General features: G+C 44.1%; 1 protein-coding gene across 1 annotated transcript in view; it reads right to left on the reverse strand.

The window, feature by feature from the left end:
* The window catches only part of LOC133140471 (probable phospholipid-transporting ATPase IM), a 35007-nt gene extending 25554 nt beyond the window's left edge, over positions 1 to 9453 (reverse strand). The window contains exons 1-2 of the mRNA XM_061260459.1: positions 9336 to 9453; positions 84 to 167 (exon numbers count right to left, since the gene is read on the reverse strand). Coding sequence (XP_061116443.1) covers positions 84 to 129 — 46 coding nt within the window. The 5' untranslated portion in view covers positions 130 to 167; positions 9336 to 9453. The remainder of the gene's footprint in view (positions 1 to 83; positions 168 to 9335) is intronic.
* Between the last annotated feature and the right edge of the window lie 4780 nt (positions 9454 to 14233).

Raw genomic sequence — 14233 nt, forward strand, 5'->3', positions numbered from 1 at the left:
TTATCCAGCTAACTCAGTAATCCTGCTTTGTGAAACACCCCCCATGGCAGTTCGCCTGTACCTCACACCGTCAGAAAGCTCACCTCTCTCCTTCTTCTTCCCGCAGCTCAGCCCGAAGAACGACATCATCGAGCCCCTTCCCTCTTCCCTACACAACCATGCTCTGCCTGGGGAGAGAAAAGCACAAAGCACTGGCGTTAATCACAACGCGGGTTTCCTCGCTCATCCGTCAATGCGTCCAATCAGAAAACCGGTCGCTAGGGAACTTATTCTTTGTGAGATTGAGACATATTTTGAAGGCCATTCCTGTCATGGGCAGCTGTGTACTTTATCCAGTTTTTCTCCTTTGTTGCTGTGCTGTGTGTTTTGGCTGAGGCCTGAGGTCGGATGTCAGAAGGGCTCAGCTCTTAAGAGCGAGTTGATAAGGGGCCATTTCCTTTAGTGACTCAGACTGTGGATGAAGCTGATGGACATAATGTAGGATGAAAGGCAATTTGTTTGTTAATCTAGTGCACTGAAACAGTGTGCAGGTTCCTTATCATTCTCTTTCCGCTCATGCAAACTGATACTACAGTGGCCCGCAAGCTAGCAATGAAGCTGAGGATCCGATGCTAACAGATGCTAGCAGGATATAGAATTGTTGGTGAATGGATGAATGGTCTAGTCATTAGTAGGTCACTGTAGAGCTGATCTTCAAAGTGCTGGCATTGGTAGGTTCACAGTAAAATATTCAGTGTTAAATCAACTCTTGCAGAGTACATATGGCCCTGTTGGACTCACATGAGCTGCCTGTAAGAGTTGAATAAATGCTGAACACTTTCCTGGGTAGCCCGATAGATGTGCTTGTATTTCTGTTTTCCTTTTATAAAGGTTTGCTGGTCATACTGGGGTCTGTAACGAAGCTTCTGTTTGGTGATGCAGTAGCACTTCCCAAGCACTGCCTCAGCTGCACAGTTCAACGACACAATGTTCATCAGTTCAGTCTGGCTGCTGAATTACATGCACATCTGCACTGCTGCACACCCTCCCAACCTGCAGAGGGCGCTGCAGATGGAACAAGTCCAGCATTATGGGTTGGGCATCCCTCAGCGGGGGAGACAGGAAAAGACCTGAAGGGAAATGTCCATCAGCATGTTTCATTGACCATTTATTACTATGGGGCCTCCAAACCTGGCACTGAACAAGCTATTCATAGAAAAGGGAAAGAATGCTCATCATCCAACTGTAAAACACCTTGAAATGAGTACACTGTCTGGACGTTTGGGCTTTGGTGGAGGGGCGGGTGTTTTTTTTGGGGGGGGGGCGGGGGGCTTTGGTTAGTGAACACTGGAAACCCCTGAGGGGCTTGTTACTAGCCCAATCAACCCCCCCCACCTCCAAGACAAATGACCTTTGTGGGGGTGTGTCTGAAAATCTGCTGTGTATGGGCAGCAGATTCTTTAGGAAACACTCACCCCTGGGGACCAGTGCTGTACTAACACAGCCAGTGGAACTATGCAGTCATTCAGACCTTTTTATATTCCAAACCAACCCACACAAATCATTAAACTTCACTCTCCCACAACACTGACTGCACCCCTGAGTGCTCGTGCTGTGTCTGTGTTCTTCAGGGCTTCCTCTCCGCCCACCACCCCACCCTACCCCACCCCACCCCACCCTACCCCACCCCACCCCACCCAACCCCACCCCACCCTAAATAAAATGAAAATCAATAATAAGATGGCACTGCAACCCCCATAAAACACAAAAATACAATCAACACAGAAAGATAGTGGGAAAAAAACAAAGAAAATTACTGCTACGACAGCTCAGTGAAATGCCATCAGAAAAATATATGTGATTTAAAATATGCATTAAAACCTACTGTGGGCATGCATGAAGGATAATAAAATAAAAGTACTAAAAACTTACTGCAAAAAGATGGCATAGCATGTGAATTTAATGATGTGTTCTGAAGTGTGGGTTTTCCGATTTATCATGAATGGCTTTGCTGTGCTATGCTTCTGAGTGTGTTCATACTTACAGTGTGTATTCGCCCTTAATATAAAATAAATTATATAACACTTTATAGCAAATTAAATGTATTATGTCCTTTAAGAGATTGAAAGAGGAACACTCAGTGTGGTTTTACTTTGTGCATATTGCTGTCCCGGGTTACTGTAGGAAAATGTGTCTTTTCTTTGTACACAGTAATGTCCTGAGTTAGTGTAGGAAAATGTGTCTTTTCTTTGTACACAGTAATGTCCTGAGTTAGTGTAGGAAAATGTGTCTTTTCTTTGTACATAGTACTGTCCTGAGTTAGTGTAGGAAAATGTGTCTTTTCTTTGTACATAGTACTGTCCTGAGTTAGTGGAGGAAAATGTGTCTTTTCTTTGTACATAGTACTGTCCTGAGTTAGTGGAGGAAAATGGCGATTCTGATTCCCTCCCAGCTGGCTCATATCCCACGATTACCTCACAAGCTCCTATTTAAGGAAACTGAACACATGTGGTTAAATATGTTTTAAAAGGCAGACAGAGAATGAGGGGGAGGGAGGTACAGAAAGAGGGGTGCGAGAGAAAGAGAGAGCTGAAATCTCACCAGAGCCAAGAACTATCCGAGATTCTCAGACACAAGTTCTACAGGGAAGAGTAAATCGGATGGTTTGGTTTAAGAACTGGATCCTATCCCAGGTGGAGGACAGATACTATACCCTCGAGCAAGATACTTAACTTGGCTTGCTTTCACCACCTAATAAATGTCCAGTTGGACAATGTATTCTATGTGGAAATGACATCTGCCAAATGACGGTGTGGTTTTGTTTGTGACTCTTTTTTTGTGTTATTATGAAATATTATCTCATCGCCTTAAACTATGTATATACAGTATGAGAACACATGAACTGTGAGGACAAGTTACATTTTCAAGTAACACTGAGGCGTTCCATAAAGCTGATTTAACGTCAGTTTTGCCTTGCGCCCGATATGAACTGCTTCTCCTAGACGCTACAGGCAGAGCTGAAGTTATAAACAGCATGTTTACATAAAGAGTCGTAATGCACTGTTCTGGCCGGCAGCGCTAGAGCAGGCCTCCCTATAAAAGTGTTGGAGCCGCACCCCAGTCCCTGGCGTGGTTGGAAAGCAGAACTTTAAAAGGGGAAGGAATGGTGGCGGTCCTTCATCGAGGGAAATTAGCCGCGCCATTAACTCCCAGGCTAAATGTCTGCATTTAAGACTTTCTGGGCAGGGGCTCCTGTTCAGCCATTGTCCTAGGGCACGGATGGGCCCCGCGGTCTGGTTTCAAATCCGGACCTGGCCAGTGCTGGCAGCCCAGCATAGCCCTGCACAATGGACTGTACTGTCACCCAAGGCTGGGAGGCTGACATCAGAGGCCCGCTGGTAAATCGAGCACCCGCAAGATCACCTGTAGAGCTGCACTTCAAGTGCCCCGCTGAAAAAAACTGCTCAAGCTAGGCTTTTAACAGATGGTAGCTCGTAATTCCCCGCTGGTCAGAGCTGGATTTTATAGCAGGGTTGTGTACACAACAAAATGATCAGTGCCTCTTGGGAGGAAACATTTTTCTGAATGTTTTATCTGGTTTTGTTTCAATTTAATTTGAAACAACGTACCGTGTCATGTGACCAACGTACCGTAAGACTCCCCCCTCCCCTTTCCGCCCACCTCACTTGCATTGCAGTTGGAGGGTACAGTAAATTCAGAGAAAACTGCTTTACTGAATCAACTTCCTGTCTCGTGGTGTTATTGCGGTCGGGTGACACCTCATTCTGTGCCATACCATAAAGAATGAAGCACCTTCCTCATTTACAATCAACAGTTCTCCCTCTCACTGTATCCCCTCATTCTATGTCACTCTCTCTGTCCTCCTCTCTCCGTTCTTCTTCTCCCACTCTCTCTCGTTCTCTCTCTGGGTGAGAGTGGGTATGTGTCAGGAAGCTAACCCGTCAAGACCGGGAGACACGTTGCTCCCGGCAAGCTAGTATTAGTTTGCATTAACCTTAGCCTATGATAGTTCACACAAAAAACTCTGTTCTGACTGTATTATTGACAACAATTAAGACACATAAACTTTTAAATAAACCCTGACCACCCTTATGGTGTGTCTGCATGATCCAAACTTGCCTCTATATTTGTCCACATCATTTTCCAACCACTACCCAAACCACCTCCACCTGATTACAGATCAGTGCTTTTACTAGTGTCACCCAGACAAAGCAGGTAAGATTGAAACACAGGGTTGGCTCCTGATTTGAGTGCTGAAGGGTTAATGCTTACTCAGTCATCTAATCGCACACGGCTGCTATTTCCAGACACTTACGAAGCTGAAATCCAGCCAAACTGTTTTTTCTTTCCTTTTTGTTTTTTTTGGGGTTTTGGGGGGTTTTTGTTTGGGGGGGGGGGGGTTGTGTATGTGTTTTCCTTTATTGTTATCGGATGAGGTTAGTCTCTCTCTCTCTCTCTCTGATGAACAATGTGTTGCTGTTGACAATAAAAAGTAAGAGGCTATGTCCAGGTGCAGTTTTACTTTCATGTCTTTTAGGTGTATATTTATTTGCTGTCAATCATTTTAGAAGACAACTTGGGTACGGACTTAGGCACAATGTACAAACAAATGACAGTTCTCCGTATTTCCAATGGTACACATCACAGGCAGTGATGAGGAGGAGTACACTGGCTTCTACACTATCAAACAAGTTAATAAAGAACGCAAAAATACTTAAGAGAGGTTTAATGTTTCTTGTTTCTATCTGGCACCATGTGTTGGAACAGAGCTATCATTGTTCCTGCACCATATCAACACCTCCAAAGTCTCTGCAGGACCTGATACAGGAAGCAAAACTGTCATCTCAACAGGCTGCTATGGAAATATGATTAATCTGTGCATATGAACACGCATATACAATACAAATACAGGCTTGGGTATGAATCTCCCTATAATGGATACACTCTATCTATCTCTCTCTCTCTCACAGACACACACACATACACACACACAAACAATCGTACATCAAACATTGGACAGTGAGCATCTAAATGATCTGGGAACTGTTTTATTTGGCTTCTCATCTACTACTGGGGAAGCATCCAAAGCAGTCATTGGACACCCCTGAATGATCCAGAGCTACCCTTTGGAAGCCCTCTGAGCTCTAGCTGAAAGCCTTGTGGGTGACAGGGGAGCAGAATTTGGGTGTGTGGAGTTGGGTGTGTGGAGTGGGGCGGGGCGGCCTGTAGCGTAGTGGTTGAGGTAAATGACTGGGACATGCAAGGTTGGTGGCTCTAATTCCGGTCTAGCCACAATAAGATCCGCACAGCCGTTGGGCCTTTGAGCAAGGACCTTAATCCTTCATTGCTCCAGGGGAGGATCATCTCCTGCTTAGTCTAATCAACTGTACGTCGCTCTGGATAAGAGCGTCTGCAAAATGCCAGTAATGTTATGTAATGTAATGTAATGTAATAGGATGGGTGAGGCTGTTGTGCATGGCCAGGCCATTTCGAGAGGCCTCTAACAAAGTATGATAAGAGTCTCGAGCAGATCCACTTCCAAACACTATCCAGCCCCCTCCACCTCAGGGCACGGCAGCCCTTATACGGAAGCGAGCCCAGAGCTGGCATCCTGGTTATCATCTGACATCAACTACACACCTTCCAGCGGGGGCAGATAAGGGCGTGCGTATCACCATGCTAATTCTGGTCCTGTCAGACCCGGGCACGCATGGCAGCGTGAGGTAGGCCACAGGCCCTGACTCCGAAAACACAGTCAGAAACCCAGGAAACCGGACTGGGGCTGGATGCTTCATAGCAATAAGGTGGTATCGTCTGATTTGACCAGTGTTACGGTATATATTTTTTAAAACGTGGACATGGAACAGAAAGCAATTTCTTGAAATAAAGCAAATTCAAGACAAAAATAAGATATGGCAACACTTCACAATATATAGGCAAATAATTGCAGTTCCATGATTCCATGATATGTTTCAAAGATATACAGTATACTGTTGCAAAATATATTTTGCTTAAAATTTTCCATTATGTAAGTCCACATAATTACAGTATAGTGCTGCATTTCATTCAACAATCAGGGAGAAGGTAAGAAATCAAAAACATGAAACAGCAAACAAAGAGGAACAACAATTTCCCTGAAAAACCTGAAAGCAAATGACATGTTCATTCTCTTTCCATTTTAGCTGTGGTCCTCACTGCCTGGGACGAGTCCAACAGAATCACTCTCAATACAATGTCTCACAGACTCCTAGTAAAATGTCTCAATACAATGTCTCACAGACTCCTAGTAAAATGTCTCAATACAATGTCTCACAGACCCCTAGTAAAATGTCTCACTATGATGTCTCACAGACTCCTAGTAAAATGTCTCAATACAATGTCTCACAGACTCCTAGTAAAATGTCTCACTACGATGTCTCACAGACTCCTAGTAAAATGTCTCACTACGATGTCTCACAGACTCCTAGTAAAATGTCTCAATACAATGTCTCACAGACTCCTAGTAAAATGTCTCAATACAATGCCTCACAGACTCCTAGTAAAATGTCTCAATACAATGCCTCACAGACTCCTAGTAAAATGTCTCAATACAATGTCTCACAGACTCCTCGTAAAATGTCTCAATACAATGTCTCACAGACTCCTAGTAAAATGTCTCAATACAATGTCTCACAGACTCCTCGTAAAATGTCTCACTACGATGTCTCACAGACTCCTAGTAAAATGTCTCACTACGATGTCTCACAGACTCCTAGTAAAATGTCTCACTACGATGTCTCACAGACTCCTCATAAAATGTCTCACTACGATGTCTCACAGACTCCTAGTAAAATGTCTCACTACGATGTCTCACAGATTTCATCATTTTAACCAGGGAGCTGTGTGACCGGACCAGAGAAAGATCTGCTCATACACAGCGGAATGAAATCACACCCAAACATGCTGCTTTTCCTTTGGGCGATAGGAAGGCTCCCCCAAACACTGTATCCTGCCTCCGTTTCATTATAATCTCCTGTATTCGTGGAAGTTATTAAAAATGTCCGCAAAAAATCTCCACCTTTTCAACAAAAGGCAACTTCCCCTTTCTATTAATGTCACTTTGCATTGTGCAGATATCAACAGGACGGGGTGTGATTTTGAACAAAATGGAGAAAAACATGAGCCAAAAAAAAAATAAACGTTCGTGAATTTGCACGCTGAACACTGCCATTCTCAGTTTATGTGACAAATCAACGAGGTTAATTAGCCGATGAATTATTCATGGATAAATAAGGATCAGCTCAGCCGTGTAACTATTTCTCTGGCGGGAAGAATAGAGCGTTGAATACGGTCACTGCATTATTGATGCGGTTCCTCGGTAGGCAGGGGAGCTGCTTTCACGGTGGATGCGATGATCGGGCGGAGGGCACAATAGCCGCCGGTGGCTATTCAGGGTCACAATGAGCGCGTGTGTTGGGCCGATACTGCTGCTGAATGCCGGGCAGACGCAGGCACAAAGCCCCAGGTCACTGTACCAGGTTAGATGGTGAAGCGTCGTAAGTCTGGGAAGGCACGGTATTTACAAAGGGGGGAAATCATGAAAATGTGCGCACATTTAATACATGGGGAGAGAGAGTGAGAGAGAGAGAGCAGACAGAGCAAAGAGGGAGGAAAGCAGGGAAACAAACATTGCTGATGTAAATAAAAACACTAGTGAAAGCTAATTCCAGAAAATAAAGGGGCCAGTGATGGCGCTTCAAAGGAAGGTTTTCAGAATATTCCTATTTCATGAACACAAATAGCAGGATTTAACTGAGATCGATTTTTATGAGAGACCTGGAGACAGGCTATTGTTCTGTAAACATATTTGAGCTTATAGTCAGACACAAGCCAGATCTGCCTCTTGTCTGCAACCACGAAAACACCAATAAAACCTGCTGCTGCTTCTTCCTGTTACTTTGTTAAAGTCAGACCCGCAGTGAGTGTGTTTTATCTTACAGACAGACTGACAGACAGACAGACGGGATGAGAGGTGTCCATACACCAGTGGAGTAAGCTTCCTCATAGCTGGGGATTCTGATATACCAGACTAACTCCCATTGACAGACAGCTCTGCTGTCATCATAATCAATCCTCTTCCTCAACACCATCTTCATGATCCTTATCATCTTCTTCTTCTTCGTCATAGTCTACATCATCTTCATGTTGAACACCATCATCATCATTGTCACCTTATTCTCCCTCAACTTCATGTTCATAATCATCTTTCTCATCATCATCTTCTTCTTCCTCGTCATAGTCTACATCATCTTCTTTTTGAACACCATCATCATCATTGCCATCCTATTCTCCCTCAACCTCATTATCATCATACTCCATATCTTCATCCTCATCTTCCTTCACCATAATCATCATCACTTCATCATTGTCGTCTATCATTTCTGATCAAAATGTCCGACAGATTTGTGAATCTGTGAACGTCTTTGGGAAGTCACCTTCGCACACCAACTTTCTAGTAAAACTGAAACAAGGGGAAGGACACAAGACTTTTTTATTGACGATAAAATCCTATTTTTTATTTTATAAATATCTTTCAAGAAAGCAACCGCAAGCATACACTTAAGCATTGCTCATCCGGTAGTGCATTAACTCAAGCTCACTGGAGAGGTGATGAAAGAGATTTTCACATCAGATAGAGAGCAGTCACAACCAGACAGCCGTGTCATCCGGAGTGGGAGGGGCAACCAGCAGCATGTTCCGCATCAAGTCAACTCTAAAACAGATTCCCTCATGGACTCACATACACTCTGTAAGAGCGGTAACTGAACACTGGACATGTAACTACGCTGAAACCTTTCTCCCTGGTATAAAAAGTGATTCGCGATTTAAAAGCTCAGAGGAAAAAAACCAACACCGCACGAGAGAAAGCAGCAGAAAAAGAGCAATAGACGCTAAACAGTAAATGGAAAAAACGTCCTCCACTTTGGGGGCTCTCAAACGAAAGCATGTGTGAGACTTTTCTCAGAACCCAGCGCTCACTCTTTCCACTGGCGCATTTAAGGGGTCCCCCTGTGCCCCCCCGGCCCCCGTTCGCCAACAGACAGGCATGCACTTCTCTTCCTGTGCTTTTACTCAGATTTCACTCTGCCCCTGTGCTAGCTCCCCACCACACCCCTTCCCAGCGGCAAGCAGCTCCACGTATGAAACATCGGACAATCGGACTGCAGGCGAGGGGACTTCCCACAGCTTTCCCAGATTCCTGAGAAACGTTCCCACCACCCCTTCCCCCTCTGCCTCTTTAGCCCCACTGTCCTCCGCACACTTTTCACGCTGAAGAACTGAACGTTAACTCTTACCGGCTTTGACTCAAACAGTCCGTGTTCCCGCAACCAGTCCTAGCCTCTCAGAATGAAAAACTGAACTACCTACAAACACTTCCCAGTACCTCCCACCCCCTCACTCGCTCCCTCTCTCTCTCTCTTTCTCTCTCTCTCTCTCTCTCTCTCAGTAGAAAAGGAAGTGAGCCTGGGACTCAGGGTGCTTATTCAATCGCACACTCAGAAGATAAACAAGCAAGCAGGGCGGTCCTCCCGATAGCCTCCCACCCAACCCAAACACACACACACACACACACACACCACTCTGCCACTCACCCCATTCACCAGCCTGACAAACCAGCTGTGGTACTGCACCTCTCCTCTCTTCTCCTCTCCTTCCTCACACCCTTCCTCTTCTTTTCAGGTTCTCCTATGTTTAGTCTCAGAAGCTGTTTCCTGTGCTGGCTAAAATGAAGCAGATTTATTTTTATTTTTCCATCACTCTCACTTACTGAAAGTCCAGTGCATTTTAGAGCGACTTGGAGTAACTCTCACCCTCTAATCACATGTACACACACACGCACACACACACAAAGGGATGTACACACACATGCACACACGCACGCACACACACACACACACACTGACTCACACACACAGGGATGCACACGCCGCATGCATGCACGCATGCACGCACACACAAAAGCACACAGGGATGCACACACACACAAAAGCACACAGGGATTCACACACACACAAAGGGATGTACACACACGCACACACGCACGCACACACACACACACACTGACTCACACACACAGGGATGCACTCACCGCATGCATGCAAGCACACACAAAAGCACACAGGGATGCACACACACACACGCATGCATGCACACGCACACACACACATGTAAACGCATATACAGTACACACACACACACGTTTTTCCTCCTTCACTCTTACACTCAAACATACACAGGGATATATGCGGACACACACACAATACACCCAGACAAATTCTTGATAATTGGTTGCAGATGTTAGTCTCCTTTCCTGCAATTCACATACTGTGCTGCACACCAACACAGACACACGTACACACATGCACAGTGCACACCACCCACATACATGTACACACACACGCATACACACACACACACACACACACACATGCATGCACAAACATACACGCACAGTGCACACAAACACACAGACATAAACACATGGGCACACAAACACACACACACACACACACACACACACACACACAGACGCACGCAGATCCTCATGGGCAGGATATAATGCACTCTTCCTGAGCCTGCGAGGTCCCTGGGGCGAATCTCTCCGAACATCTCATTTGTACCTGTCACTGTGTTTACGGTAATTGCCGTCGCCGAGCCTTCTCCCGCACGTGTTGTTGGCAGTCCCCGGTAAGAGCACAGCAGGCTACATACTGCGCGACAGCGCTAGCTTATGAACATAGGAAACTCAACACTCATAACACAGAGTGTGAAGGGTGAAGCGCCAGGTGTGAAGCACCAGTCGTGAAGCAGAGACGGTGAAGGCTGCTGGGTGGCTCATCTCGTTAAGACGCTGTTTTAACGCACAGACGGGCCCCACTGTCTGGTTTGAAACGGCTCAGCGCTGACTGCGCCCGTTGGCACCGCAGGGGGAGCTACGATTGGCTCCTGCCTCGCCCATTTGTGACCTTAAATCAACTTCCTGACTGGAAAGAGGCCTGTGTTAGTAGGCAGGTGTTTTGGGTGATAAAATCCATGAGACGGGACACATTGCATTTGAGTTGTTTTGCCTCGAGCCTCAAAGCCCCACAGAGCCTCAAAGCCCCACAACACAGACACAAAGAACATTGGTTTCACAGATGGGCCCACCATAGATCATGAAAAACAGTCCACAAATGCCCCAATCCAGCCATTTTTCCTTTAAACATTAATTTAGCAGAATCTCTTATATACAGTGATTTACTAAGCTGGGACGAATAGTTAATCATCAGTCAGGTTGCAGTTGAGAAAATGAGTAATGCAGAGTGGCTCTAGGTCTTATCAGTTGTAGAAGTGCCAGAGACAGTACAGTGTGTTTTTACAGTATGAGCACATTTGACTAAGTAAACAAGGAAGGGAAAATGGATGATCTCACACCAGCGTTTTCAGCTCACTTTCTACAGAGCCTTGTTAAACTATGTTTTTTTTTTTGTTTTTTTACAAAACACTATGAAATACTGTAAAGTCCTATTTGCCCTTAAAACACATTGTGTCTTGGACTCAGTTTGTTCTTGATTCATAATTTTTTCCGCAGACACAGTTTGGTGAGTATATTTGGGGAATCTACCGAGCTGTTATTACAAGGAGAAAATACTCATTTGAATTTAGTTTAAGGTAAATGATGATTTAATCCATTAACACCAAATTGGAAAATAATTTTCATCTGGAAAAACCCCACTAACATACCTGTAATGTATTCTCACCAGGGCTCTGCTAAACTCATTCATATGCACCAAACACTGTGGTTTGTTGTCTCTATATTCATGCTAAAGTTTACATCTCTCAGATGCAAACAGATGCCTGTCAATCATTGTAATGAAACTTGAAACAAGCACAATACTTAACATACAATAACATACTTTACAGCTACAGTATACACAAATTGCCCTTTTAGGACATTAAAGATGCTGAACTGAACAAAACCATGAATATTGAACAGGTTTCATTTGGGATAGTTCTATGTCCCCCATAAACTGCATTTTACTCAAAAAGAAGCTCCTTGCAGGTCAAACCAGGATGTTTCAGTTCACTTTCATCCTTGAGGGGAAACCACAATCGAGCATTTAAAATAATTGTGTTCCATTCCAGAGTGGACATTTTAAATGCAACTAATCCATAGTTTCCTAAAATGGTGGAATAGATTTACTAGATTAAAATTCCGGCCATGATGGCACTGGAAAAAGCAAAAAGGATCATTCTGTGAGAACCGATTGCTGCATTGAGGAGTCTCTGGGCAACTGTTCCTTTCCTCAGACAGGTAAATGGTCTCTTCGGCGAGAGACCAAGCTTCTCTGCTTTTCTCTTTTATGCCGTTGTTCAGGAAGATAATTACCCTGACACAAATATCTTAAAATATGACAATTATACAGTACTGTGCAAAAGTCTTAGGCACCTGTATAATATTCTGTACAGATAAGATTTTCAAACATAATTCCATGAAAGGTCCTAAATAAACGTACTATACATTTTACACTACATTTTAGTAATTTGGCAGAATAGTTCAAAACTGAATCAAATCAATATTTTTTGTGACCACCCTTCGCCATTAAAACTGCATCACTTCTCTGAGCCAACGCTGTCCTGCAGTTCTATAAGACAATCAGCAGGGAGGTTGTTCCAAGCATGTTGGAGAACTTGCCACAGTTCTTCTGCAGGCTCCTTGCTTCTGATCTCAGACAGCCTTGATCAAGTTTTTATGTAAAATGTAGTCAATTGCTTGCAGTAATATTACAGTAATGTTACTTTTTTAAATTAAATACAAAAATGTCTCTGTAAAATTAAATCTTTTAGAAAATGAATATTTGGAAATCTCAAATGAGTTATTTTATACTAACACACAAAAAATAAACATTGCCAGTCCACAGACCTAACTGAGACAACCTATGAGGTCACAGGCCTGCAAATCTCTACTTCCTGCTGAGTCACCGTGACATCCTGTCCAAACTCCAAAAACACTGACATCACCCCCAAAAGAATGACCATGACTCAAACTAATGCACCACCAAGGCCAGCTTTAGCATTTCATTTCAAAATCAGATATTTACAGAATAACCAGCATTTAAGATGAATAATGAACAAAAGTGTGTAGGGAAAATAACAGATGTGTTTTTGTATATTTACATTTTTTACTTTACTTTAGAAAATCCAACATAGTTTACTAAGCAGGACATTTCAACTATTTATTCACTTCACACTGTTGAATAGTAAATACAATAACCTCTACATTGATTTGGAAAGAAAATATCTATAGGGAATGAGACGGTGGCATTACATTGTAATTATTGCCAAATAAGCAGTTCTGAGAGAAAATTGAAATCTGAAATGAAAGCTTGACGTACCTGGAGTCGAGTCGCGCCGTGTCACTCCCTCTGAAATACGACTGAGCCCTCGGGGAAATCGCTGTTGCCCATAGAACAATGGGTGGAGCACGGGAGGGAAGCTAAAACTTTGCAGCCAGGTGACGATGTAACACCTTTCACAGTAACTACCAACAGAGTCTCCGATGTCGCTCTTCGTCTCAATAGACCAAGGCAGCTTGTTAAAAACCCACAAACACAGGCACGCACACACCCACAGGTGGTCCCGGGCTCCAGAATCAGGTGAGCAGTCAGGTACAGCCTCTAGTGATAGAAACAGCATGGGGGCCGGTGGCAGCAGCTCAAAGGGCGGTCCCAGGTAAGGCAGGTGTGAGAATGACTGTGTAAAACACCTGTGACAGGTGCGGAACGTACCACAGGTACCGCACAACCCTGGTTCGAACAAACACGGAGGTGAACTTTGGACCCGGCAGCAGCCACTCGTGGAAAAAGCAGGATGCTCATGGAAAAAAAAGGAAGGTAGATCTCCAGGAACAGGGTTGGGCAGGCTGGGTTTAATGAATAGCATGTAGCTGGAAATGGGAGACTCAATGGCAGGAAATTACAGAGTACTGAACAGTCATCACCACTGCCAGAAAAAATTTACTGATAGCACTTTTGGGAACATCAAATGTTTCACATGAAAATGATAAGTCTGTTTACGGGCACTTTTACATTCACAGAACGAACACTGCTCATGTCTTTGTTTGCTGTGCTGAAGATATTCTGTTAGTTTGTTGTCTACTTGCTTCTTTATAGGAAATATTTTCCATTATTTCCATATTTTTTCCCAGAGATGT

The sequence above is a fragment of the Conger conger genome, chromosome 11 (assembly GCF_963514075.1).
Source record: "Conger conger chromosome 11, fConCon1.1, whole genome shotgun sequence".
In the NCBI taxonomy this organism is placed as follows: Eukaryota; Metazoa; Chordata; class Actinopteri; order Anguilliformes; family Congridae; genus Conger; species Conger conger.